At 41.1% G+C, this 27,043-nt stretch overlaps 1 protein-coding gene across 1 annotated transcript in view; it reads left to right on the top strand.

Moving 5' to 3' along the window:
- Window positions 1-5,873: 5,873 nt before the first annotated feature.
- Window positions 5,874-27,043, top strand: part of si:dkey-40c11.2 (drebrin-like protein A) — a 32,406-nt gene continuing 11,236 nt past the window's right edge. The window contains exons 1-4 of the mRNA XM_023261075.3: window positions 5,874-6,223; window positions 24,034-24,089; window positions 24,328-24,440; window positions 26,024-26,098. Of these exons, the coding sequence (XP_023116843.2) occupies window positions 6,132-6,223; window positions 24,034-24,089; window positions 24,328-24,440; window positions 26,024-26,098 (336 nt within the window). The 5' untranslated portion in view covers window positions 5,874-6,131. The remainder of the gene's footprint in view (window positions 6,224-24,033; window positions 24,090-24,327; window positions 24,441-26,023; window positions 26,099-27,043) is intronic.

Here is a 27,043-nt window from a genome sequence, read left to right on the forward strand (position 1 = left end):
ATACAATAGTACAGTAATCCTTTCTCCGTATATAGGACTGGAGTAAATTGTTTTTTGACCTTTGCCTTATTTTTATGTAATGTTCTCAGACTACAAGCTTCACACAGTAATCCCAGTTTGTTCAGAATGAACGGAAAAAATATTGTATGATTTTTAATGTGCATGCTTTCTCTATTATAAAACCTTTGATATACCGAATACACTGATAACCCCAAGTAGAAAGCATGGCCACGGAACTGTCAGTATACTAAATTTTCAAAGGATTAAAGAGGAAATAAACTGTTGTTTCCATTCCATCAATGTCCTCTTTTGTCATTTGCAGCCCTTTGTCTCCAGCACTGCATGCACCCCCTTTGATGCAGCTGTGCCACCTAGTGGAAGCAAAACAACTGTGCAACCCTAATGTGTGATACACAGTACAGTAAAAAATGATTTTTGAATGGAATTACTTGCGTATCTATTTTTTACACATTGAATTAATCAAGTTTAAACTAACAATCTAGTTTTATGCATCAGATAGGTGTTGGTTTTTCAGTTCGTCAGTTCTTTCAATGTATTACACACAGAGACACTCAATTTATATTTGTTTTTTGTAATAAGGAAAGCAAAAATTGGGCTTAGAGGAGGCTCAGAGTGTCCCTAACACATCTTGAACCAAAAATACTGCAAAATAACAGCTAAAGTAAGTGACACCAATGCTGGTGTCACATGTTATAAGCTTATATTTACTTTCTATTGTATTGTAATTCATTACATTTATTAATTCTGTTACCATTTTGTCAGCAGTGGAGGCACTAACAGAAAATACATCCTAAACCCTGAATGCTAAATTCTCATAGGGTTGTCCCTCTCGTGTACATACTGTATTTCCTTGGATGTCTTTTTAACATTTCCTTTGAACTTTTGGATGAAAGCGAGTCAGCAAACTCTGATCAAGTTGCTCCCTGTGACACATGCATCATCAAGATCAACATGCTGTGAGCTGAGACTTTTAATAAAGTCTGGTAAGGGATCACAGAAACCCACAGAAACATGGGAGGTGAGTGTTGCCATGGAGATGTTTAGTGATGTGGTCTATGATCGGTAACTTTAGAGGAGTGACAAGAGAAGGTGGCGGCTGCAGGGAGTGGAATATTCGTGTCCATATGCCGTCTTTACATGCATGTGTGTTACAATCACACCCTCCTAACCCTTCTCGGAAAGCAAACCCATCAGGCTGCCAACCAACAAACTTTTAATGGCTAATGACGTAGATCAGTTTTCCTTTCATTCTCTTGTAAACGGAGGAATTTATTGGCTTTTTGCAGCAGTGACCTCAACATCTATGGTCACAAGAATTGGTTTGAACGCTGATTACAGACCTTTCTGCTGCATCAGCTGTTTGCGCCGTGGGCTGTGTTCAAATTTCCCACAAACTTTGGCCCTGCTCTCGCACCACAGCCTCGTAGACTTTAGAGTCACAGACATGAGCTGACATCACCACATCTGCCTCTAATTTCCTAGGGTTCTCCTACAAACAGATAAGATGAGTTGAACTGAGAGCAGAAGACTGTGTTGTACACTGCAGAATAGCACAATTTGGTTGTGTTAGGTGGAAAGGAAAAGGTATTTTCGGAGCTTCAAAACTTTCAAGGCTGTCCTTAACATGCCCTCTCAAATAGACGTGATATTTCTTTAAAAGTGGACAAGCTAGTAATACCAAATATACAAATAAGGTCCACAGGTTGAGCGGCAGTACATTCCTCTGCATATTTCACCATCCTCAAAGCGTGTTTCATTTACATGATGTTGATCTAGACCTCCCCAGGGTCTGCTCCATAAACAAAACTGCCTCCAAAGCCTACGCACACATGTACTTGTCTCTAAATCAGGGCCTCTCAAAGCAAAGTTTATGAATACTTCATCATGCTGACACCATGATCTAATTTAAAGACTATTTTATATTGGAAAAGAAGGCACAGAGATCTTGTTTAGAAAAAAAAAAATGCAGTCCCCTTTTATTTCTGCATAACATTGCCATTTCTTTGAGTTTGTCGTATTTCACCGAAGAGAGGCAAACTTGAAACAACGAGGAATCCAAAAGCTTATGTTTATTCATTTCTCGTGAGACAGAATGAATAGAAAAGGGAGCGCTAATCTGAAAAATCCAGTTTTATTGTCTTTACAGAGGTGAGAATGTGATTTGAAATTGCACCTAACACATACGTGCACATAGACACTCGCATGAGCACTCTTTGCTTGCGTACGCACTGAGGCCCAAGGGAAAGATATCTCACAGTTGTTGTGAAAGCGCATAGCTAAGCAGTGACCTCACCTGGAAGCCTGATGAGAAGACACGCACATTCAAAGCAGTTCTCCTTTTCTCTGTCTCTCTTACACACATGCAAAAGGTATGCTTGTCTATGCAATATCTGCTGTCTTTTCTTTCTCTGCCTCTGTATAACAAGGTTCCAACTTTGCTACATATCTCTGATGTTTCCTTCCCTTAGCGTGCCTGTCTGGCACCTCAATTGACCTCCATTGTATTTCAAGGGTTTATCATGGTGTTTTTGGGCCCCCAGCTGATAAATTAGTGAGCTCAACTGTCTGATTAATGCTTGTACACTACTGGCATATCACTTGTGACTAGTGGGACTTCCATTCAAGTTCCAGAGCCTCTCCCGCTTCCACTTCATTATCTACATGTACCACCACAAAAGCAATAGCATGACTCCTCATCTGTGCTATGCACTGCAATGACAGGAGGTGAGGTAGAGATGATAAAGTCAAATAAAAAAGTGATATAATAACATAATAATTTAGTAAAAATGACAGATGGACTTCCATCATGGCTACACATGGAACGAGCAACAGTCACAATTCAGAGAGCAAAAGATCGGAGGAGCTGGAGAGAAATGACCGCCTACGCTGAATGGCATGGCACTTGATTGATTGAATTTAGTAAATTGCTTACATGTGCAACACTAAATTGATTATACAATTTTTCTTGCATACACAAGTGCTTAGCCTACATGCGCAGTGACTGCATAGTTGTGAAGCATTCATCAGACAAAAACACACCTTCCTAAAAATGGCAATGCAAATGGATCTTGGCCTTCAGTTAGAGTTAAATCTCACATAAATCCCAGGAATCCTGTCTGCTTTGACTGTTAATGACACACATGAATGTAACTTACAACACAGAGATCTTTTGGGTAAATTACGAAACTGTAACTGCTATGCAGCTTCTGAGGTGTGTTTCTCTTCTATTGGCCTGTATTATATAGCAAGGTCGGACTTGTGTGAAATACAGCTAGCGTGAAAGGCTCTTAAAACACATTCCAGCAGCTCATACTGTAAAACAGTGAATTCATGACACGATGGGATAATGTCATAGCAAAGGGCTGTATTTATGACAACGTGAACAGAAGATTACAACCGTTGCATCTGTTCATACACACATAAATATGACAGCACACGCTAAGTAGGCGGGGAGGTCCTGGCCTGTCAAAGTGTGCAGAGAGGAGCCCTGGAAAACATATTATTAGCGAGGTAAAGCAAAACAGGAGGACAAACTCAAGCTGTGACCTCTGACCTCCAAATACTGAACTTTTAACACCACCCATCAGGTCTGAGCATACATAAAACTGACATTCAAGCCTTTGGGAAGATTTGGAGATATATGTTTAGGGGCAGAAGTTTATTTTGTCAATTCAGAGGGAGATTATGATTCATGAGTTATGAGTTATGCAATACCACCCATCATAAGCTGATGGAACGGTCATATGTATAATTTCCTTAACAGTTACTGAATTTTCAAGGAGACAAACATGTCCATGAATTGAGTCTGAATTTAAGAGGAACATGGGAAACTCTTACAGGAAGTTGCATGTGACGTGGCCAGTCAGCACTACATCACCCACACTCATAATATTAGTTTAGACTATGTCAGGAAGGCAGGAAACTGAACAAAAAGCCTATCACAACTGGAGAAGACGTTTCCGTAAATGAGGAGAAAATCCCCATTAGCCCACACATACACACACACGCATCCAAATCCCCACTGGACACACAATCACTCCCACATTTAGACCCCATCTCCAACAACAGCTGCCACCGCACCCCACCACAGGAAATGCCAAAGTCCTCTGAAGTGGAGCATAACAGTATTGCAGCTCACATCCACAGTGAAGGTCTGAAAGACTGGAAGGGCAGAAGAGCCCCTAATAGCAGGAAGTTGTAAGAATAATAGTGGTATGGGGATGTCATGGCCCTGGTCCTTGTGGCATGCGAGCTCCGAGCCATAACAGCAGAGTTGGAGTGTGCTGCATGCTTGCTCATACAACATTTTTCACATGACTTACAGTAAGGGTTTACCAGATGTGGGCTTCACAGTTGCAGAGTATGTCAGATTTTTGTCACAGTTTCATTTCTTATTTAAGTCATGGCAATGCTCTAATCAAAATACAGAAAGTGTTAAGTGATTAAAAAACAAATTTGCAGTGTAGGCGTATAAATTTATTTCTAAACAGCTGCAAACCTGATAGTGAAAAAGGTACCCGAGGAGGAGGAATACAAAGATGAAAATAGAAACTCTCCGATCGACAATGTTTTTTTCATGAGTGATTGCATTGGCTATCTGTGTCAATCCAGCATCCACCAGAGGATTACTCAGCCATTGTGAACTGTTTCCAGATCAAACCTTAGCAGTGAATAGCATGGCACACCGTATTAAATGCTAGGAAAAGTGATCTTAAGTCAAATTTCATGTAGACAAATCCTACCTGAGCCTGACGGATCAGAATATAGAAACCTGTAACTTTTATCCTCTGCATCTATCCTGGATTATCTAAGAATGGCTGCTAAGTAAATTAGAGCGCTTAGGAACGTTTCCATAATCCAACAATCTTAAACCCTTGTGCCACTGACCCACAGGCAAACACCAGTGCGCCAGTGTCATAGAGTGCACATGAATGTGTTTGCAGGTCTGGAGAAAGTGCACAGAGGTCTTGAGTGAGCTTGTGCATGAATGCATGGCAGCGTTTGTGTGAGTGTGTGGTCAGTTTGTGTGTGTTAAATTGTCACTGTTGGACAGCAGTTGAACAGACCCCCAGCCATTCTTAAACACTGAAGCAGCCTTCCCTGTTTTTTTATTTTTTATTTTTTTTTATGTGTTGCCCACTTCAGACTCAGTTCCCATGAAACTGGCCCTTTTTTGGCTTGCTGAGAGATTGCCTGCACTGTAAATGCTCTCTCTGGAGTCTGCCAAGGGCCAGTGGGGGCTGATTCAACGACAAAAAAGACACAAAGAGAGACTGACAGATCCAAAGGTGCCACACTGCCCCCGTATCTCCTCTAAAGGAAACCAACAATTCCTATTCAGGTTTTATTTTCTTCGAACAAAACCAAATCAAAAGCAAATCAAGCTTTGTCATTTAGCTGTACATACAACAGTAGTGCAGACAAGATGAGAGAACGTTTCTCCAGGATCCAATTAAAGCAATTGATGACAAAGCCTTGTCATCAATAATTTTGCCAGAATTTTCAAAAATACTCCGTTAATGTTAGAGGATTGTTCCATGATGTGGGCCCCCAGTTATCATTCATGTGCTATTATTATGTGGAGATGTGGTGCAGTAACGTCTCTGCTCTCCTTTAAATGTCTATTGATTTCCGCATGAGGCAAGTGAAGAGCACTCAAGTTCTGTTAGAAGACAAAGGTTATCCAATGAACATTAGTGGAGGAAATGAGTTTTTTTTAATATAATCACTACTTGTTGCTGAGCGGCTGTGCTGCGCTGTGAACACTTTTACTCCAAGTGACCCAGCTAGCGAAGTCATTATGCTTTCCACTCTCTCAACGGGAGGTGGGGCTTTTTACTGAAAACTTATTCTACCCAGCGGCACAAAGACCAGAGTGCAGTCACAGTCTCCTCCACGCTGTGAGTGCGCAGCGCCCTGCACAGATCGCTCCAATTCGGACCTAAAGCCCACCATTGCATGAACCTGTGTACTTTTCCTGCAGCTTTCTTGGCCGACCATCAGTAGGCTGTTCCCGCTGTGGCTGTTTTCCAGCAGATACTCCGACCCCGAAACCCATCGGGACCTGTGAAAAGAGAAGCTGCGGGAGTGGTCTGGAAACTTTAGCCATCATGAGCACGCCAACGGTCAACCTTGATACCTACAGCCTGTCGCTGCTCACGGCCAAAGAGGACATCCTCAACCCCCGCTCCTCCACCAACTGGTAACACTCGCAATATTGCATCTACCTGCAACAGCAAAACCTCATTTCTGTTTATCATAACACTTTAGATTAAATGTAAGCTTTATAATCCTGCGCCATTATAAGGAAACACTAACGAACGCAAGCAGAATCAGTACTTTACCAAAAACTTTTGTGTTCTCCATCTTGTTTTACCGAATGAGTCTTTTACGCATTACCAGAATGGCAGTTGCGTAAGCAGAGGCTTGATTTCAATTAATCCAGTGAGGGATATGGTGGCTACCACAGAGGCAGCAAGTAACTTGGGCTATATTTGCAATCCCCGTAATGATAAATGTACGGTTTTGTAGGGATGCACTTTTAGTTGCTGTCCATGACGCACGCCAGGCGGCTGGCGCGGCTCAGAGCGCAGCACCTGGCCGGCAGCCCGCTGCCCTCACCGGGGCCCTGCCGCTCCGTGACTCTGCTATTCTCCCCCAGGATTTGGGAGGCTTCATCGGATCATGTTTCGGCAGATGTGCTGATCTTTGACAGCGGATTGTCTTTCAGGGAGAGGCCCTTCAGTCTGACAGACGGCGTTGCGTGCTCGAGTGTCATCCACATGTCTGAACAATGACATTAAATAACATAGCGATTTCTAAGCGGAGGTTGTTTGGGAAGAAACATTAAAGATCACCTGTAAAGAACTGTCTGTGAAACAAATACCAGCCTTCAAACTACAGTTCAAGTTTATGCACATACAATCAAGTATTTTAAGAAGAGCTTCTTTTAAAATCTGTATTTAAACACTTAATGTTTTTTGACATATGGAAACTTGAAATTATTCATTTCATTAATTCTGCTCAGGCATATGTGAGACCTTGTCATGGTGTAACTTGAGCACCAAACACATGGCTCATTCTGTCCTATTGTCACTTGGTTTGGCTGGTCTGTCACTATGGTGATCTCCATCATTTCCAAACAATACCAATCTGCCTGTGTAATCTTCTTCCTCCATTTCCTCTTCCCTTATAGTGTGTGTGTGTGTGTGTGTGTGTGTGTGTGTGGTATTGTCATCTGCAGTTACAAAAGTGTTGTTATTCGCTCTACTCATCTAATACAGAGAGAATAAAATGTACCTTGACCCCTTTCTTGATCTCAACTGATGAAGTTATAGTTTAGAAAAATATCCCAAGGCCCACACACTCATTTGTAAGTAATGGACTGATTCTCTCACTCTGTTTCATCTTCCTCTGCCTCACATCCCTCTCTTCCACCAGCTTTCCCTGCCCACTCTCCTCCTACCTTCTTCCTGAGTTCAGTTTTGAGCTAATGGCGTCATTCAGGAAATGAGATTCAATGCACCGAGTTAACCTTGACAAGCTGAAATCTGACATCTTCTTGAATGGAGTGGAAAGACAATCCCCATCAGGCAGAACTTGCTCAGTTTCCAGTCTCTCTCACATTTGGAAAATCTCTTAAAATTTCCATGTTCAGTATCACTGTGGAGTTTTTATCCCATGGCAACAGCTTCGTACTGACACTTTCCTGATCCAGCAATTCCTCATTTTTAGAGTATTTCCCTTAAGTTTAAAATAACAACAAATACGGCTCTGGTGCCAGACAAACAGCTGCTTTTCAAACAATCACACAACCATGTGCTGATGCATATATATAGATAGAATGTGGATACAAGAGAGGGAAAAAGAGAAAAAGAAAGCAAGACAGAGAGAGAAAGCGACAAAGACATCCCTTGGCATTCTTTGACCACATTTTAGAAGGATAAATAAGTCTGCTGTGACTGAATAGAGCGATGGAAGGGGGACACGGTGATGTCATGGTTCCCACTGTCAAACTACTGAGACAGCCTCCCCCACAGTGAGTGCATGTGTGTTGGTGGGATTTTGTGTGCTTGCGTGTGAGTTTGCATGTCAGTATATTTGATGTGCTCATGCATCCTGCAGAGACTATTATAGTCAGTTGTGGCTGTTGAGAAGTTTGCATGGGGAGGGATAGGAGGCTTGTTTTGTTGAAGGATCCTGCCCCCACTGTGTGGCCTTGAGGTCCCTGTGTGTATTATCTAATGACCTTGTGTCCTGAATGGGAAACAGACCCTTTGTGGGTGAGACTCTTAAGAAAAAAGGAGCAATTTCAATGCATCCCTCATTCAGAACTCTCTGCTCAACATACCGCCTTGGAGGTCTCTGCTTAGTCTCCCAGACCACTGAGGACTACAAAGTGTGTTGCTGCAAGGCTGGAGACTTGTACTGTGTGCATGTGCTATGTGTGTATTAACAGACAGAAAGATAGAAAAACAGTAAAAAATGCATGTTCCCAGCGACAAAGTGTAACCCTCTGTGAAGTCATCATCTGTAATTCTTCACAAAAGAAATCAAGATTTATGTAATTTACTTGTCATTCTTTGACAAAACAACAAGTACAAGTTGTAGTTGTAGCACTTTTGAGGCAGTAAATATGAGCAAAGCAGCAGGAATTACCAGGGGGTGTCCTCCTGCCAAGTAACAAATACACCACAGCACCAGACTAGCCAAGCATGTTAAAGAAAGGAGGGGTGTGGGTAGGTTTAGAAGAATGTTTACAGAATTGTTTCAGCTTTGCAAAGCATATCAGATAGGAATTCCTACTGAGATGTGGAGCAGTTCGTCAGAATGGGTGTAGCCTGTATCTAGACATCTGTGAACCCCATGGAGAAGCTGAACACAACTGCTTCACAGACCTCTTTCTCCCAGGCCACAGTTTGATGCTTTGTGCTGTGCTTGTGGTATGTGCTATCTTGTAGGGATTACTGTAGTCAGGTTCTGACACATTAAGTAAATATCTGATTTCATTTTAGCAACAAAGTGATTCAGTTTACGTAGAATTTTTGTACATCAATCAGTTTGGTCTTGACTTAGCCTTGATTAAAAAAATAAAATAAAGAATCTGTATTATTTCACCATGCAAGTTGTTACAATACAAAGGCTGACCTAGTTAAATGTCTATGTCTGAACTTAGGTCAGATATTTCATATACACTTATTCACAAATCATACACTGCCTATGAAAAAGTATTAACCGACCTTGGAGACTCTTTCATGTCCAAGTAACAACAAATTTCTATAAAGTAATGTCAATTATTCAAAAATATGAAATGTTAAATAAGTGGCTGCATATGTATTTACTCGCTTTAAAGTGACTGACCTAATTCAACACAAGTGCAGCCACTTAGTGCCAGATATCACACGTCAAGTGAAATGGAGATCATTTGAGTGCAGTGACTGTGTCTCAAGTGATTGTAGTATAAAGACACCTGTATCTGGAAGGTCCAGTCACTGGTGAATCAGTACTCATGGCTGTAACTGCATCTTGAAGGCAAAAGAAAATGCCAAGCAACTCCAGGAAAAGTTATTTTAAAGTTTAAATCAGAGAATGGATACAAGAACATTTCCAAGTCACTGAATATCTGTTGGAGTACATTTAAATCCATCATTATGGAATGGAAGTAATATGGCTCATATGTAAATCTACCCAGAGTAGGCTGTCCTCAAAAACCTAATGTGCAAGAAAGAGACTCATGAGGGAGGCAAACAAGGCCCCATATCGCCTCTGAGTGAGTACAAACTTCAGCAACTGAGGTGGGAGAGACTGTACATAAAACGAATTTTGCCTGTCCTCACCAGCCAAAGCTTTATGGGAGTGTGACAAGGAGAAAAAATCACTGTGAAAAAAGTGATATTATATTTCAACTAGAGTTCACCAAAAGCCATGTGTGTGACTCTTAAGTCAACCGGAAAAGGGTTCTTTGGTTTGATGAGACAAAAATTTAACTTGTTGGCCATCAGACACCAAACACTGCACATAATCACAAACAAACCATCCGTACCATGAAGCATGGTGGTGGCAGTATCATGATGTGGAGATGCTTCTCAGAAGCAGGCTCTGGTAGGAGTGGAAGGTAAAGGGATCAATTAATATAACAAAGTATAAAAAAATGCTGGAGAACAACCTGATGCAGTACCCAGGAGACCTGCGAAATACAACAAGATTTGTTTTCCAGCAAGACCAAGACCCGAAACATGCAGCCAAAGCTACAAAGAAATGATTTAAAGACAACAAAGTGAACGTTCTTGAGTCGCAGAGTAAGAGTCTGGACATCAATCAAGATGAGAACTTGTGGCTGGACTCGAAAAGAGCTGTTTTCTTGTGAGTCCCAATGCAGCCTAACAGAGATTGAGCAGTTTTGCAAACAAATGGTGCAAACTTGCAGTGTCTGGATGTGCAAGGCTGACTGAGACCTGCATCTACTAAATACTGACTTGAAGGGGGTGAATACTTAAGCAATCACTTGTTTTATATTTTATATTTGTAATTAAATGACATTACTTAATATAAATCTGTTTTCACTTTGACATCACACTTTTTAAATTTGCATCAAAAAAGCCATATTACATTGACCACGATTCAATGTTGAAAAGCAATAAAAGGGGAAAAGTTCCAAAGGGGATGTATACTTTTATAGGCACTGTGTGTTATTCAGGTGTTATATACTGTGATATAATTGCTGCTATTGCTAAAAGTTCCTCACTGATTTGAAAGAACTTCCTGTTGAGTGATGCGAAGCTTCATTGTGATCTCACTTTGGCAGAAGTGCAGCTGCCATGTGATCTGTCATCAAATGGTAATGATCACAGAATTACAGATATAGTGTTTCAGTTTAAGCTTTTTTTAAAATGGAAATTACCCTCTACCAACACTTATTTTTGAAAGGCATCCACCTTATTTCTTATTTCCTTATTTTCCTTTTTAAGTGATAGCCAAGCAGCTGTTTTTGTGCTGGTTGTAAACTGCTGGAAAATATACAAGATGCCATTCAACCTTATGAATTCATTAATTACCTGGAAATGTTTTCATATTATTTTCATTTATATATATTTTTAGGTGTTGACAGTCAGCGGGAAACTTACATAATCAATCTTACCCATTTTCATTGAAGACACAACACATTATCCCTCCACTCCAGGCCTCTGATCTCCTGTGAAGGGACTCTCCTGTTGATGATAAATGAAGGAGCCATTATTCGGCACAGGCCTGGGGTGTTTGTGTTGCTCCTACTTGCCAGAATTTCCACAGGCTCATGCATGATTAACTGATACCTTAAAAGTCCCTGGGTCTAAAGTTACATGCTGGATGGAATACACCTGTGGGTGTGGAGAGAGGATAGGAGTGAGGAAGACAAAATGCATGTGTAGATGCACATGCTTGAGTGCTTTGGTCTGTTTAGAGGTGTACAGTAATTCCTGACCCTGGAGGGGGACTATATGTGCAGGTACAGCAAGTCAGCTATCTTTCTTGTAAAGAGACAACCATTATCATCATTCCGTTATTGATAAGCTGCCCATTGTCTAAACTTCTGTGCACAGGTTCTGCTTTTTGATCAGTTCCTTAATTATCCACAAAGGCCCACCTGTCTAAAAACACCCTGAAGCATATTAATGCATGCTTTTTTGACACACAATGTGTTGTGTAATCCTCATCTAGGTTGAGAAAGGTTGTTGCAGCTTTCTATGATCCTACTGATCACCTTACTGTGGAATCCCACTGAAGGAAACCAAGCAGTCTGGTTGGTTTCCTCTTGCTGTTCAGGATAAAACTTCAAAGGCTGCAGAAAGTGTTGGTATCAGGCTGAATGATAACAGGACACGTTTGATTGATCCTTCATATAAATTGCAGAATGAGAAGTCAAAGAACGGGTACACTGAACTAGTGCCAGGCCTCTCTCTCTGTCTCTCTGCCTGTCTGTCATGCTGTCTCTAGATTTGCTTCCTGTATGTTGACTTGCAGTAGCTGCCTCTGTGATATAGACCACTGCTGATTTCTAAACAAGCCAGCATCCTGTTCCTTATTTTTGCCATGAAAACCTTGTAGCACCCGTTTTGGTACTTTGGCAGAACTTGACCCAACTAGAGTGGTTCCTTGGCTGGACACTAGAGCACTTGAGCTCTAACTTAGGACGATCAGAGTGGTACTTCATCCATTGAAGAGTTTTTTGAGTGACATTAGCACAATGATTAAGTGCACAAATGTCCTATTATTGCACACATGTATGCAGGTTAAATGAAGGCTTTTAAAGTTGTTTAAAAGATTACAAAATTCTCTGCACTGTGTAGGTTGTACCCTCTGCAAAAAAACATCCCTCAGCTTGCCTGGCTGCCTGTGTGAGCAGGTCTGTGGGTGGCATGTTGAAAGATGATGACAATGATAGCTGTAATGGCTGTTATATGTATCTCTGTTTAGATGAACTTAGAGAATGATTTGAGCAGTTATCACTAAACAACTGCTTACTACTCCCTTAAATATTGTTTAGAATCATCTGGGGTCCAAGATGAAGGTGCAGGGTAATGGTAGGTTTTAGGCATGATGAGACATGACTGCAGAAGGTTATGCAGTATGTGTGTATTATGTTTGTATGTGTCTGTATGTGTGGGTCCCTCAGCGTGCAAACTGTTGGGTGGAGGACCACAAATTGACACCATGTCCGTGTGTGACTTGTAACTGCCCTGCCGAAGATGCAAAAGGTTGGTAATTAATGTTTCATGACTTTGGGGCACTGCTGTGCTGTTATTCCCGGTGGTGTCGATTGTCCATCAGGAACAAAGTAAAGAGCTGCTGCTACCTTAAAAAAGATATCGTTTCCTGCAGCTGTGGCATCTCTGTTTTTATTGCAGTGAAAGCTTTTATAAAGATCATTGCAAACAATAATCCTCAAAGTATTTTGGCAGTCCTCCTTACACCTGACCTTTCTATCAAATCCCTCTTTTGTTTATTCAAGAGCCTCAGTTCTGTTGCTCTGAATGCAGATGCCCTTCGCACATTGTTTCCGCTGGAAATCTTTCTTTTTTCTGCCTACAGGATTGGACTCCACAAATACATTATTGTTTCCCTTTGCAGTTCAAGATAAAGACTGAGAAAGTCTACTGGAAATCTATATCTTTGCGGAACTTGATGAGATTTTTGCAAATGCAATGAAAAGTAGAACCCACATTAAGAGGACCTGCTTGTGCAATCTAACTATTGAGCCCTGACTGTCACAGACAGAGTGGTATTTTCAAGGGTGTGTCAGATAGCTGTCTAAAACATCTGTATTGTAGTGTTTCTTCAAACATTGGCAAGAGGATAAATACAGTGTGTGCGATGTATTCCATTGTGTGTGTGTCCTAAGCTCAGTGGAGGCACTTCTAGGGGATGTCTGAGCAACAAGATGATATCAGAGACATGCATTACTTACATGACATATATTGCATATATTGACTGATGTTTATGTGTCATTGAGCTGTAGTGTTTGACAAGGATTTAATCTGTTTATCGAAACCTTTGAAACTCACCAATAGATATGAGAGTGACCTACATGCTGTTACGATCCTGAAGAAGTAACTTAAAGAAACACTGGTGCTAGCACGAAATCAAATAAAGGTTCTCTCTTATACATCTTTGTTGGAGAAGTTAAAGATATCACATTGTTTCTGTGCTTTTAAGTCTAGTGTTCTAAAGTTCATTGCTTCTCTTTGGCATCTGGATTATCCAAAGTCATGAGAATAAAGAGCCTGAATGAATGTTGGGAAAGGAAGTAACCAAGGGCATGCTGAAACATTTTGTCATGTAATGTGTTGCTGTGGCTCATTTTGTGCCAAGCATAACACAAGCAGTGTCTGACACCACGAAGTGCTTGACAGACAATAGCGTATTTATTGCCATTTTGCTTTTAATTACACAATTATGAGATCATCAGACACAAGCGAAGTTGAGCACTAACACATGCACATACATATACACATGCACACTGGGCCAAATCAATAAAGACACTCCCCTCTCTCATTCCTGTAGCTGTCCAGACTGTGCAAGATATTATAAGCCCTGTTCACCAGAGAGGTTATAATCATGACATTCTGAGAGTAAACTCAACTGGGAACTCCACTTGCCTTTCTCCAGCCATGTTTGTTCACTTGCCGGTAGTAGGATTGGGTCGTGGGTCCTCGAAGAGAGTCGGAGGCCGTCCTGTTGTCCTGACGACCCTGGTGGGAAAGCTAGGTTGTTTGCTAAGAGAGGTTGAATGAATTGAGGGAGATGAGTGGAGAGGGACTGAGGATGCTGGGAAGGGTCTGTGGATAAATGGACAAGGACACTTGGTAAGAAATATAGAGGAATAAGTAGATGAGAAAGGACAATATGTGAGAGGAAAGAGAAAGAATCGTTGTGGAGCCAAAGCAAGTTCAACAGGGCCGCCCGGACAAGAGGTTTTTGAAATGCAAAAACTGCAAATGATAGAACTTGGGGGAGTGATAGAAGGGAAGAAAAGGGGAAGATGAGAGGACAGGTGAAGGGGTGAAGAGGAGTGAAGAAAGGATCAAAGCATTAAGAGAGGCTGCAGAGAAGACGGGCCAAATAAGGCCTAAGTGGATATGTAATACTTGAGAGTTTGCTTTGTTTAACCGAAGGAAATGGTTGAAGATAAGATGCCATCATGTTTTTAGTGGTCCCATAATAACTTTGATACCGAGAGGGGAGGCTGTTCCTGTGTGTGTGTGTGTCTGTACATATGTGTTTGTGTGGCAGTGTGGGACATCACGAACAGGAAATGCCAGGAAGATCCCAGCGGGCCATGATTTTAGAGGATTTATCGGCATCCTCTCCTCTCCTCTCCTCTCCTCTCCTCTCCTCTCCTCTCCTCTCCTCTCCTCTCCTCTCCTCTCCTCTCCTCTCCTCTCCTCTCCTCTCCTCTCCTCTCCTCTCCTCTCCTCTCCTCTCCTCTCCTCTCCTCTCCTCTCCTCTCCCCTCCCCATGTCAGGTGCAGGAAAATAAATTCAGTTCCCATTCACTCCCCTATAGCTCTCCAAACAAACCATATACTTCCCTAAGTCATAACAATTTACCCCATAGAGACCCATGACAACTCCCCTGTATTACTTTCATCAAAACTCTTGCCCCCATTAACCACATACTCCACTGCCCCCTTGGAAACCTCCAGTACACTCTGGCTGTTTCCCATTGTGAGCCATTGTTTAACATGCCCCTCTTAGCCTCCCTGTTTATACCTTTCTCCATGCCCTAGTGCTCCTCATCGTTTTCCACAGTGTGAACCCTGCCTTTGAGTGGATTTTGTCCAACCTGAATATATGCACCCCCCGTGTGTCCCATCATTCTTTAAGCACACACCCTTTTGGCATTGAACTTCACACACCCATCTTCTGAGAAACCCCAAACACAGATTTCACCCTCGCATTAACCTGAAGTGTTTGGGCACACTTTAGCGTAATTTTTCAACTTGCAAGCCAGCCTGATAGACATCTAAATGTTTGTGAACACAGATATATACACCACGAGTCTATGGTCAGATATCCTCAGCTGATGTCATCACTGTTGCTACTTTTCAGGCAAGGAGAACATTACAATGTAGCATGTGGTGGTTGTTGTGAAATCTTGTATTTCAGCCAAAAACAGCAAGTTAAAATGAGACTTAAGCCACAGAATACAATGAAACAAAGTGGAAAAAAATAAGGGTCAGACACGGGACACAAATCTCAGTCTCTTGGGTGAAGGTCGTGTGATTTAAGCCTTCTTCACACCTCTAGCCTCCTTGTTAAGCTCTCATAAATTGGAAAATCACCCGTATGTCTGCGTCGAATATTGATGCAGACGAAACCGATGCCAAAATACACCTTGTGTGTATCTTTGAGATGCATGATGCTTTGGCAAAGAAGCAGTATTTTACGCCTTAGGAATGAAAATGGGATGTCAAAGAATATGCATATGGAAAGACATCATAACTTTAGGTCATTTTAACTCTACACTCTCATTTGGCCTTCAAGGGAAACATACTGTTTGTCTGAATCTGTTTGAAACTGGTTTATTTGAGCTGGGATCTTACTGTTCATTGTTTTAGTGCAAGACGTCAAATTATGGCAATAAATACTGTTCTTACGTTCTGTACTTAGACAAAATATGCTGAAACAGATAGACACAAACACCTGCACTACACTGACCTTCCTTGAAAAATGGGATTATCTTACACAGAGAGGAATGCTATAGTTAAGTAATTAGAACGTGAGCAGCTCTGCTTGCACAGTGACTGTAATGTTGTCTGTGGATTAACTTCAGGCTGTAACACGAGATCAGCTGGTGTCCACACACTACCTGACGATTCATCACCTGATAACACAATGCTGCTCGCTACTGTTTATATCTGTCCTTCCATAGTGGTAGTGATAATGATGTGTCTTGTCTGTTCTCTGTTTGTTGTTTCAGGACACTTTGAATTGTCATCTTCTGCACAGCAGCCCACTTTTTGTCTTTCTTTGTTAGTCCCCCGCTCTTTTCCATCTGGCTCAGCACAGGGAGGGCTGTTTTCTTTCACTGGTCCTTGGCACCGATTTAATTACTTATTTGTTTAGTTTGTCATATTCTAAATTTCTCTGGCTCCGTGTTTCGCTGAGAGCCCAAATTGTTCTTCCCTCCCCTCCTCCTTGCAGCATTCCATGCAGTCTCTCCCTCTGCCCCTCAGCTCCACCGCCTGATATTGTGTGCAGTCTGTTGTTTACCTTTTTTACCCAAGTTTTCCTACATTTATTTTTGCTACACTTTCTGTTTTTTTCTTATCATTTTCTTCATTGCCTCTGTCATTTCTCCCACTATTTACCATTCTCTCCTGGCCAAATAGTTTCAGTACTCTGTAATAGTCTCCAGGGGAGTCTGATTTGTCCTCCACCCTGTCAAATATTATACAGATCAGTCAGTGTTACTCACAGGGTGGATCTGGACATGTTCTTTTATAGGTCAAATAAGCAACCCGCTTACAATTTAAATTTGCACAGCTGTTGTTAAAAGTGGAGTTATCCAGGATTTATAATCAGAAACAAACAGATGCTTTCACAGTGACGAGTACATTTTACTTTCATTTGCCTACTCAGTACATACAGTACATGTGCAAAAATAACATCTGGGTACGATTTTCTATTTAGTTTTTTTTCAACAAGAGCCAAAGCTAGATCAGAGAGGACACAGCACCTAAGAAAAAAGACAGGTTGTAACTTTGAACTGACATGAGGTCATAATTTCACGCAAGAATGTCTCAGTATCTTGTAGTCACACTGACACACTTTCCAGAAGTATTTGAAGCATGCAGCATGCAAAGGAAACAGTGGTTTTTCCATCCCTCACCGAAGCCATGAAGTTTACCTGATTGGTAGTTTTTCATTGGATAGAGTAAGAATAAAAAATAAAAAAATTAATTGTGTGTATATATATGTGTGTGTGTGTGTGTGTGTGTGTGTGTGTGTGTGTGTATTTCTGATTCTTATTTAAGTTTTGCACTTTGAGTGATACTTTTATGTTATTGCTTCAAGCATTATAGATTGCATTAGTTAATTTGCAGAACTTCACATGGGTAAAGATTTTTTTTAATTCTGTCAATTTAGTATTAGTGTAGATTCATGACACATCCCAGAGCTTCCTGCTAACCTGCTGTTGGAGCAAAAGGTGAAGCTTGTTTGTGGTTGTTGCCATTATGGTAAGATCACTGCGGGTGGCAGGATTAGTCACGAGCTGAAGATCATGATTTTTTTAAGCTTTTCTGAATGTGAAGCACGACTGATGCAAAGTTGTTGTCAGGTGTGTGTCCAGTAGGGTGTCCTGGCAGTCTGTTTGGCCAGTGGAAATGTTGTTGATTGGAACTTGGGATAATTTGGTTATTGGGTCAAGGTTTCTGGCTGAAGCCTGCGGTTACATCATAAACCAAAGCCTCTGGCTGCGGCCTTTCCAGAGCAGCTTTACTTCTGACACAGTTAACAGACACTACATGTTGGGCTGGAGTTTAATCGTATGTGTCTTTGCACTGGACGTTTTCTTTTGCTTATTTTTCTTGCACAAGTAATTATGCACTCCCCTGGATCATTTGGCATTACTTTAATCTTATCTCAGTGGGAGAGGTCCTTACTAAGCATTATCTTTAGCATAGTACCGCTAGAAGGTATTGGGCTTGTTTAAATAAGAGTTCACCTCACATCATTGCAGGAATCCACAAACATTTCCAAACATAATTTTTGAATCTGCTCTAAGCTGTGTGAGTTCATCAGTAATTTGCAATGAGCAATACAACAAATGTAAAACTGCATTTCGGTTAGTACTAATTTTATTTGAGCTGTCCTCTGAGAGTCTTTGGTGCCATGTTTCAATCCCTTAATGCTCATTAAAGGACCCTATTGCTTGGCTTGGGAGGATTACGTGATTACAATGCCCGCTCTCTGCAGGGCACCTGACTGAGTCCTCTGCAGCAAGTCAGAAGTATGAGACGTTACATTTCTTTGTGTCCTCATTCTATGTTTTCTTTCTTACTTTTTAACTTGCTTTGTAACATACACTGGCACACCATTTGCCTCCTTTCCTTGGTCTGTTTATCCCTGTCCCTGTTGCTCTGCCTTAGCGGATCTGTGTACACTCTGCTGTGGGATATTTAATAAGCAGTGAGAAATGTTCACATAAACACCATCCCTCAGCAGCAGCCTACATCCATTTTTCATCCCTTAATGAGGGGCCAGTGAGAAAAACACTGATTGGCCTGATGCCATTTTAACTACTGGAGATCATGAATGATGTTTTCATACGTCAGTTATATGGCCCAAATTGGGTGTACTTTTTAACTTGTATGAAATAAAGCCTAACAGCTTCCCGTTACTGTAAGTGTGTTTGCTCTCTAACAGCAACATCTTGCACCTCATTACAATTCCAGTGCGCCTTTGGTTTAGCATGCCACATTTTTGAGTCATGATGTTTACAGTGATGCAACGTCTCAGAGCAAACTCTCCCACTCTGTTGGCCTCTACAAGCTGCAAACATGTAGTGCCACTCTCTCTTTTCCCTCGTCTTCTCTTCTATTAACCTCTCAGTCCTTCTCTTACTCACTCTTGCTTAAATTTCTGAACCCCTACCCATAAACCTCCATGTGTTTCTGCAGTCCAGACGGTTGGAGGAATGCGTGCACCACTGGGGTCGCTGTATGGACACTATATGAGCAACACGGCGGCCGGAGGAGGGAGGAACTACTTTTTCAGCAGTCAAGTCTGGCTAGACTTATTTTGTCCATGTTTGGAGAGCGGAAATGAGTGCTGTGTGCTGTGGGGACGTCTCTGGGCTCCCCACTCCAACATGGGCCGAGAGGTAGACTGAGAGACGTGCTAAAAATAGAACTGGGAGCCCAGGTCAGCTTCAAGCCAAGAGTGTAGAAGTGGGGAGCGATGGGGGGAAGGGGAGAAGAAAACATGTGATATAAAAAGAAGTGAAGAGAAAGAGTGGTGTATAATATATAGGGTATCTAAATAGGTGATGAAATACAAATCTGAAAGCCCAAAGCAAGAAATTTGACAAATTCACAAATGTTTTAGATGAGAATTAGTGTGTGCGCAGTATGTGGAAAGGGAAGAGCAAGAGAAAAGGGAGTGAAATAATGAACTGATGGAGAGCTTAATCTGGGCACTGAATCCTGGTGAAAGCTCCCAGCCTGCCAGCTATTTTCTCATATCTTTCTATTCATACACAGTTTATCATACTGTAACAGTGCGCATAACCAAAAATCTCTCATATCTCCCCTGCTGGCAAAGATGGAACGAATAAATGACCTATGAGCTCACAAGAACTTCCTGTCGGAGAGACACAGAGGGTAGGAAATGTGGAGTCGAGGGAGAGAAGATGAGGATGAGATATTGCTTCAGTTTGTGACAGAGGTATGTTGTGCTACAGGATTTAAAGTAGGAGGAAAAGAAATATGCTGTTGTTGAAGGCGGGGGTCAGAATAATGAATTTAGAGAAGTAATGAAGCTGACATATCCACGGAATATACAGGGAGAGTAGGGCTGGTGAAGGTAACAATGGATATGACAAACGGTTATTGGTTCTGGGCCCAAAATATATTCATAGGCTCATTTTACTCTTTCTTATTGTATAACAAAGCACGAGCACAATGAAATGCATTCCCTTGGAACGTCATAACAGAAAAATTGGATGAGAGTACAAGGGAAGAAAATCTCCCCAAGTCTCTTTAGAAATTACAACACCGGAGAAGTGTGTACATTGTGTTTGAGTATTTCCTGCACATTACCACACTCAAATGGTTCAGATTTGAGCTTGGTGTAGTGGAATGCCTGGATAAGTGATGACAGGGCCTTCTCCAGCACAGCTCACCATCTGCTTCTGTTATGTTAATCTTGAAATGGTAGAGCGTAGCATGTTTGGAGGTATTACAGGGGCTCTGGTAGTCCAAAACAAACCATCCCTATTGTTACTGGCTCAGGCGTGGAGTACATTGTGTGTGCATGTGGTTTTCTGTGTGTGCTTCACTGTGTTTATAAACTGTATGAATGCATTTCTCCTTGAATACTTTGAAAACGAGCTGTATGTTTATTTTATAGCAGCACTGAGTGGCTGGCTGTGGTAATGATGCAGAGACTTCATTCCTTACTGTTAATTACTTTAAAATGTTGGTACTGTTTCAGATTGTGACGTCATTACTGCTTTCTTTTCTTTTCTTCACCCTTACGCCTTTTCATGCCTCTTATTGCCCTTAATCATGGCCTCCTTCCCTGGGTTTCGCATTTCTCTTCTCTTCTCTTCTCTTCTCTTCTCTTCTCTTCTCTTCTCTTCTCTTCTCTTCTCTTCTCTTCTCTTCTCTTCTCTTCTCTTCTCTTCTCTTCTCTTCTCTTCTCTTCTCTTCTCTTCTCTTCTCTTCTCTTCTCTTCTCTTCTCTGTCCCTCCCTCTGAGGTCATAACTGGCTACGTTTGAAAGGTGGGCTGGGAGACACAAGAGAGTCTGTTTTTCTCATCAGTCTGTGTGAGTATGTGTTCTCTGTTAGTTAGGGAAAATTGTACTCCTTTTAAAACTGCGTATGTTACTGCGGTATTACAGTGACTAATCAAGTCCTGTAGACAACAAAAGGCGTGTGAAGGGCATCCGACTGGCATACTTGTTATGTTACATATCGTGGGCCGACTACAGAAGAGAGACCCTGAAACTGCCTTTGTCTTATTCAAGGACACTTTCACAATAAAAACACATTTTGTGAACTTGAACCTTTACCTTCAGTTGGGAGAACTCTATCTCTGTGCTCATTGCACCACGCTGCTGGCATATCTCAATAATTATTCAGTGGTTTACCACAGGTTTTCACATTAACCTCTGCTACTACAAAGCTACTGTGTGTAGTACAAACACAGCTTCAAAAACATAGAATGTGCCGGACTATGAATATTCACAGGCCTTCCGATATTCCATTTGTTTTATACAAGTAGGTGTTGCATCGTTTGGTGTACTGAACCAAAGAAATGCTGTAATGCCAGTTTTCCTAAACCATACAGTTAATTTTGAGATAAACTCATTGTATGGATTAGCAGTCCATAGAAGGATGCTTTCAGAAGAAGTACAAAAAGGTGTATGGTTGCACTTTTATCCTCTTAATAGTTTATTCAACTGAAAAATTTCATTGCACCAACACATTTCACATGTGCATCCTTGATCAAGGAAGAGTAGATGAGAAAGCAGACTAATTTTCACAGAAGGAATCAAGTCCTGGTCCTTATTTCATAGATTTGTAGTGAGATCAATACGACAGATATTCATAGATAGATACTTCTAAATGTGGTTGATTTTTTTTTTTTTTTAAAGATTATTGCATTAGTAAACCCCCTTGTTAATTTCTGAGGCAAGAATTAAGTAAACTCTTTGGGAGAAAAATGCTGAAAAATAGGATTATTGTAGGGTCCACTGTAGTGAATGCTGTTGCAGAACAAAGACCATCCCACAGCAGTGTATCCTCATGTGCGAGCCTGTTCGCTGTGGGTGGAGAATTTGCACATGCAATTAAGACTTCTGCAGAGGCACTGTGACCTCTGACCTTGACTGCTTGCGAGTGGTAACCTTTAGGAATGCTAGAGGAACAAGGATAAGTACACGTGGCTTGATGCCTAAGCTCTGGAAGTTGGTAAGACTAATGAGGGAACAGAATGTGTTGTTTCTATCATTGTTGTGACTGGACTAATCCCCACTGAGATATGTGAATGATGCAGGTGACATAGTGCTCACATAATACTCAAAAACTGTGGAAAATATTCCCACAAGTTGCATTATATTTTGTGGAAATCTGAATTTAAAATAATTGATTTAGTTTGGTTACATGATAGACATTCGGTCACATTTGTCAGCTTTATGAGAACAATGAAAAAAAATAAAATAAAAGAAGGGCAGTGTCAGCCTGCCTGCCTCCTCACACACCAGACCAACATGCAGTTTGCTCAATAGGGTGCACAGTATGGTTATTGTGTCCTCAACACACTCACATACTGACTGACTTTTGGTGTTCTTTGTTCTTTGGAGAGAAAGAACAAAGACGGAATTGTTGTATCAGGGAAAAATAACAGTGATTCAGAGATGCAAACTGAGTTAGCTGGCTTTCTGTCAGCATGTATGCTGTTGTGTTTTTTGAACAAATTGTACAATTTGTATCGTGGACAAAACATTTTAAACTGATACTATGCCCTGACACACAAGCACACACACACACACACACACACACACACACACACACACACACACACGCACACACACCGTTCACCTTTGGCCCATTGTAATAACTGCTCATGGCCTCTTGCTACTCAGCTCCAGATGTTATTGACACACCTCCAGGAGTCCTACAGAGAAAGATTTACACTGACCCACAGTCCGACACAGGCACATACTTGTACACACACACACACACACACACACGAAGGCACACAAACACACACACACACACACACACACACGCACACAGTCCTATAAAGATCTGACAATTCATCTCTCAGCAGGCCAACTTGTAAAGTCACCTGCACCCACGCACACATTGACACAGTTGAGCTTCAAATACATGTATGAATCAGTATTATGTTAGTGGCATGTCATGTGAAATGCATGAAAATATCATTTTGGATTCAGAACCAATGGTAGGACATTGTGTAGCTTTATGAGAACAGAATTGAGAATCGTGCTTGTCTTTTCTCGTTGGTCGATTATGAAGTCATAACTTTCTGTCTTGGAGATTTTTCAACAAAGCAAATGTAAACACTGATTTGTTTCCATCTCACATCAATCACTGTGTGTGGAGGAGCACCATTATATCTCAGTGGTCTCATGAAAACATTGTACGAGTTGTTGAGTTGCCACAGCGACAGTCGTCTGACTGAAGGGTGTGGTGGGGCAGGTTTTCGCCTGCAAAATGTCAAAAAGCTCATAGCTGTGAGCCGCATTGGTTGCGTTTACTTCACGTTGAGGAGCCATGCATCTGTGAAGCAAACAGTGTGAGTGTTGGTTATTGTATTGCAGGATGCTGGCCTGCTTTACACAGGCACTGTGTGAAGGCCTCTGGTGAACAAGCACAGGAAGGGACACAGACAGGAAAAAAGTGGAAAAACTGCTGCATGTGTCACAGTTGAAAAGAATTCTTTTTTGTTGGCATATTGTAATGATGCTTCCACTGCAGGGAAGCTTGTTATGTCTGAGACAAAGTACCAGTATGTGCAGTAAAACATCTGGCTATCTCTGTGTGCCTAATGTGCACAACGAAATATTGAAATCCTTCTGTCCCCATGCTCAAGCTTGAATATTAAAGTTTTGATTGTGCCTTCACTTTTGGGGTCACATAAGTTGTTAATTTCAAAACCATCAACACTCAACATTGCAAATGTCTTTGTCCTACATTTGTGTGTATCTTACCTGTGTGTGTGTGTGTGTGTGTGTGTGTGTGTGTGTGTGTGTGTGTGTGTGTGTCTGCATGTTCACAGGGCATTGTTTACATATGAAGGAGTCACCAACAAGCTCAAACTGGCTGACTCAGGAGGTAACGTAGACTTTCATGTTTGTCAAATTTTCAAATTTAAATACCCAAGCCCACAAAAAAATATAACCCATCAGCTTCTTCACTTTGGCTTGAAAGGAATTCGCATGGCCCTCTTGTGTTTATAGAACATACTGCACCGCAACATTTTAACAATTTGCTATAAGAAGAAGATTCATCTTTATAGCTCATCAATATCCATCTTCCTGCGTTCCCTCCATCTCCGCCTCTTTTCTAACAGCGGGTGGTGTGGCAGAGCTGGCAGGGAAGTTTCACATCTCCAAGCCTCAATATGGACTGTGCAAAGTGGGAAGTACGGAGACAGGAACCCCACGGATTGCTATGATCATCTGGGTAAGTGGGAGAAGCCTTATCGGGCTTAACTCATGCAAGCATGTGCCTATCACAGCACACATACCGGCACAAACTACACACACACACACACAGGTATGCTTTGTACATACATACAAATACATATATGTATTCATACATATATGAAAATGGGAGGCCCACACACGAACACACACGCAGACTTCCAGTCATTTAGAGAGAGCAGAGTCATTTTGCAGAGCCCACATAATGGGTTTAACATCTTATGTGGTCACGTACAGAAAAATCTATGCACTAACTAACCGGTTAAATCCCTCAGCTACTTGGCTTATACAAATTGCATGATCCTGTTTTGACACAAGCTTATTGGGCATTTGACATCAGGAAACTGTCTTTCAGAATGTGTCATTGTAGTATAAAATAAGTTTAAATCACATGACAGAATATCTAAATGCTATTGTTCCTTTAATTCAGATGTCATGAGAAAGAGTAGCAACTTTGGAAATTGTCTTATTTTGACTAATTATGGGAAAGGAAGGTGATACATATGGAACTTCACGGAAAATTTGCCTTTTTAAATCAATTATTTAGCAAAATCATCAACTGATGTACCGCTCATCTGTAGAAAAAGTTCACACTTATAGCCTCAGAAATTAATATTAGTATATCTATTACCAGAAAGTTTGTATGCATTGTTGTCCAAAATTGATTTGGGGTTCAAATTTTTGACAATTACTCTCCATTATCTTCTTTTTGAGCCATTCCTTGTTGAGTAGTGTAGCGTGCTTCCATGCCCACTTCTGTTTTAACTTCAGCTTCCAGGCAGATGGCCTCAAATTATCTACAAGCACTATTTGATATGATGCAGAATTCATAGTTGGATTAATGATTGCAAGCTGTCCAGTCCCTGAGGCAGCGAAGCAATCCCAAACCATAACATTTCCACCACCCTACTTCCCAGTTGGTATGAGGGCCTTCTGCTGAAAACGTGTCTTTGGTCTGCATAGCACATGTCTACTGTTAGAACACATTATTCTAAAAGGCTTGGTCTTTGCCTGTATGCTTATTGTGGCTTTAAACTTATGTTCTTTTTTGACAGCAAAGGCTTTTTCATGGCATCACACGCAGGTCAAATTTGTCCCTTTCTGATTGTAGACTCAGCACTCTGACATCAGCAGCTACCTGCAGATCCTGTGATAAAATTTGGGGATTCTGGGGGACTTCTTTTTTCCATCAAACTAGGCTGAATTTCCTGGAATGTCCAGTTTAAACTGTACTGGCAGTTGTTTTGAAATCTGCATCACTTGTAGATGACTTTACCTTATAGTGGAGTGACTTATTCCATGTAATTTGGAGATCTTTTTAAATCGCTTGTCAGGCTTATAGGCATGCACACTTTCTTTCTGAAAGCCTGAGGCAGCTCTTTCGATCTTGACATAATGACACCACACACTACAGGGAGAACATCAGACCATAGATGTTAGTCTTATGACATCATTATGAATCCTGTTGTTCCCCAGTCTGTTTTCCTCACGTCTTTTTTTTTAGTTTTCTCAAAGAGAGGTATGATATGCATGCAAGTGTCTACATCCTGTGTTTGTCCCCAGGTCGGCCAAAACGTGGATGACTACCGGAGGACAGAATGTGCCAGCCACATTCCAGCCATCAGGAACTTCTTCAAGGTGCAGTATCTCAAGATAATCACCAAACATCGATCTCTGGATTTGACAAATGTACATTACATCCTGTAGTTTGTCGCTTTGTTTGTCTTCACGGCTAGACTGTTTATGAAAAAATGGCTGAATTGCAGCTGTGAAATTTTCAGCACTGTGGAGGGACAGAAGAGGTTCAGTACATGTAAACACCATAAAGATTATTTATGGTGCTTTCTCTTCCCAAATTTCTTTTCTAGAAAAAAAATTAAACTGTTCTATTTTGTTTATCCTGGACTCTAGACTTTGTACTCTATATTTATACACAGTAGTTTACTTAGTATTGTTGTGAGAGTTTCCTGTCCTCAGTCCCTTTCCTGTTCTTCTGGTGAGCTGGTCCTGTACATGTGCGGTTTATCTGCCAGGGAGAGTTTGCTAAGTTTGGCCTTAAAAACTGCAATTTTTTCTGCTGCAACTTGAGGTGATGATAGACTGCAAAAAAAAAAAAAACAAACATAGAAAAGATTGATTAAATAAATAAATAGAATTTATGTAAAATATCACTAACTGAAAAAAAGACCTCATACACAATATTATTATGGCTTATAGAAGCACTGTTATTTTACTGATTTCTTCAACATTATTATGATGAAAAAACTTCAAAAAAGTGTAATACAAGCTCAAGATTGGTAAATTTAACACTCTCATTTTGGAAGACAGACAGAGTACATGCCACTACTGATTGCAAACATGCAAACAAACAATTCTGTAGAAGCCCTAGGAAAGAAATAAAAAAAACTAAAACTTAATTAGTTTGGTATATCTAAGTAACAGGTAATGTAATTTTGTGGACTTTTTGTACAGTTAAAAAAAGAAAACTACTGCATAATTGCACTTATTTCTGTGAAATTGTAATTTTTTTTTACAGTGTAGAAGAGACATGCAGTAGATGGAATAGAGACTAGAGAAGTGTAA

This window comes from Amphiprion ocellaris, chromosome 6 (genome assembly GCF_022539595.1).
Source record: "Amphiprion ocellaris isolate individual 3 ecotype Okinawa chromosome 6, ASM2253959v1, whole genome shotgun sequence".
NCBI classification, from domain to species: domain Eukaryota; kingdom Metazoa; phylum Chordata; class Actinopteri; family Pomacentridae; genus Amphiprion; species Amphiprion ocellaris.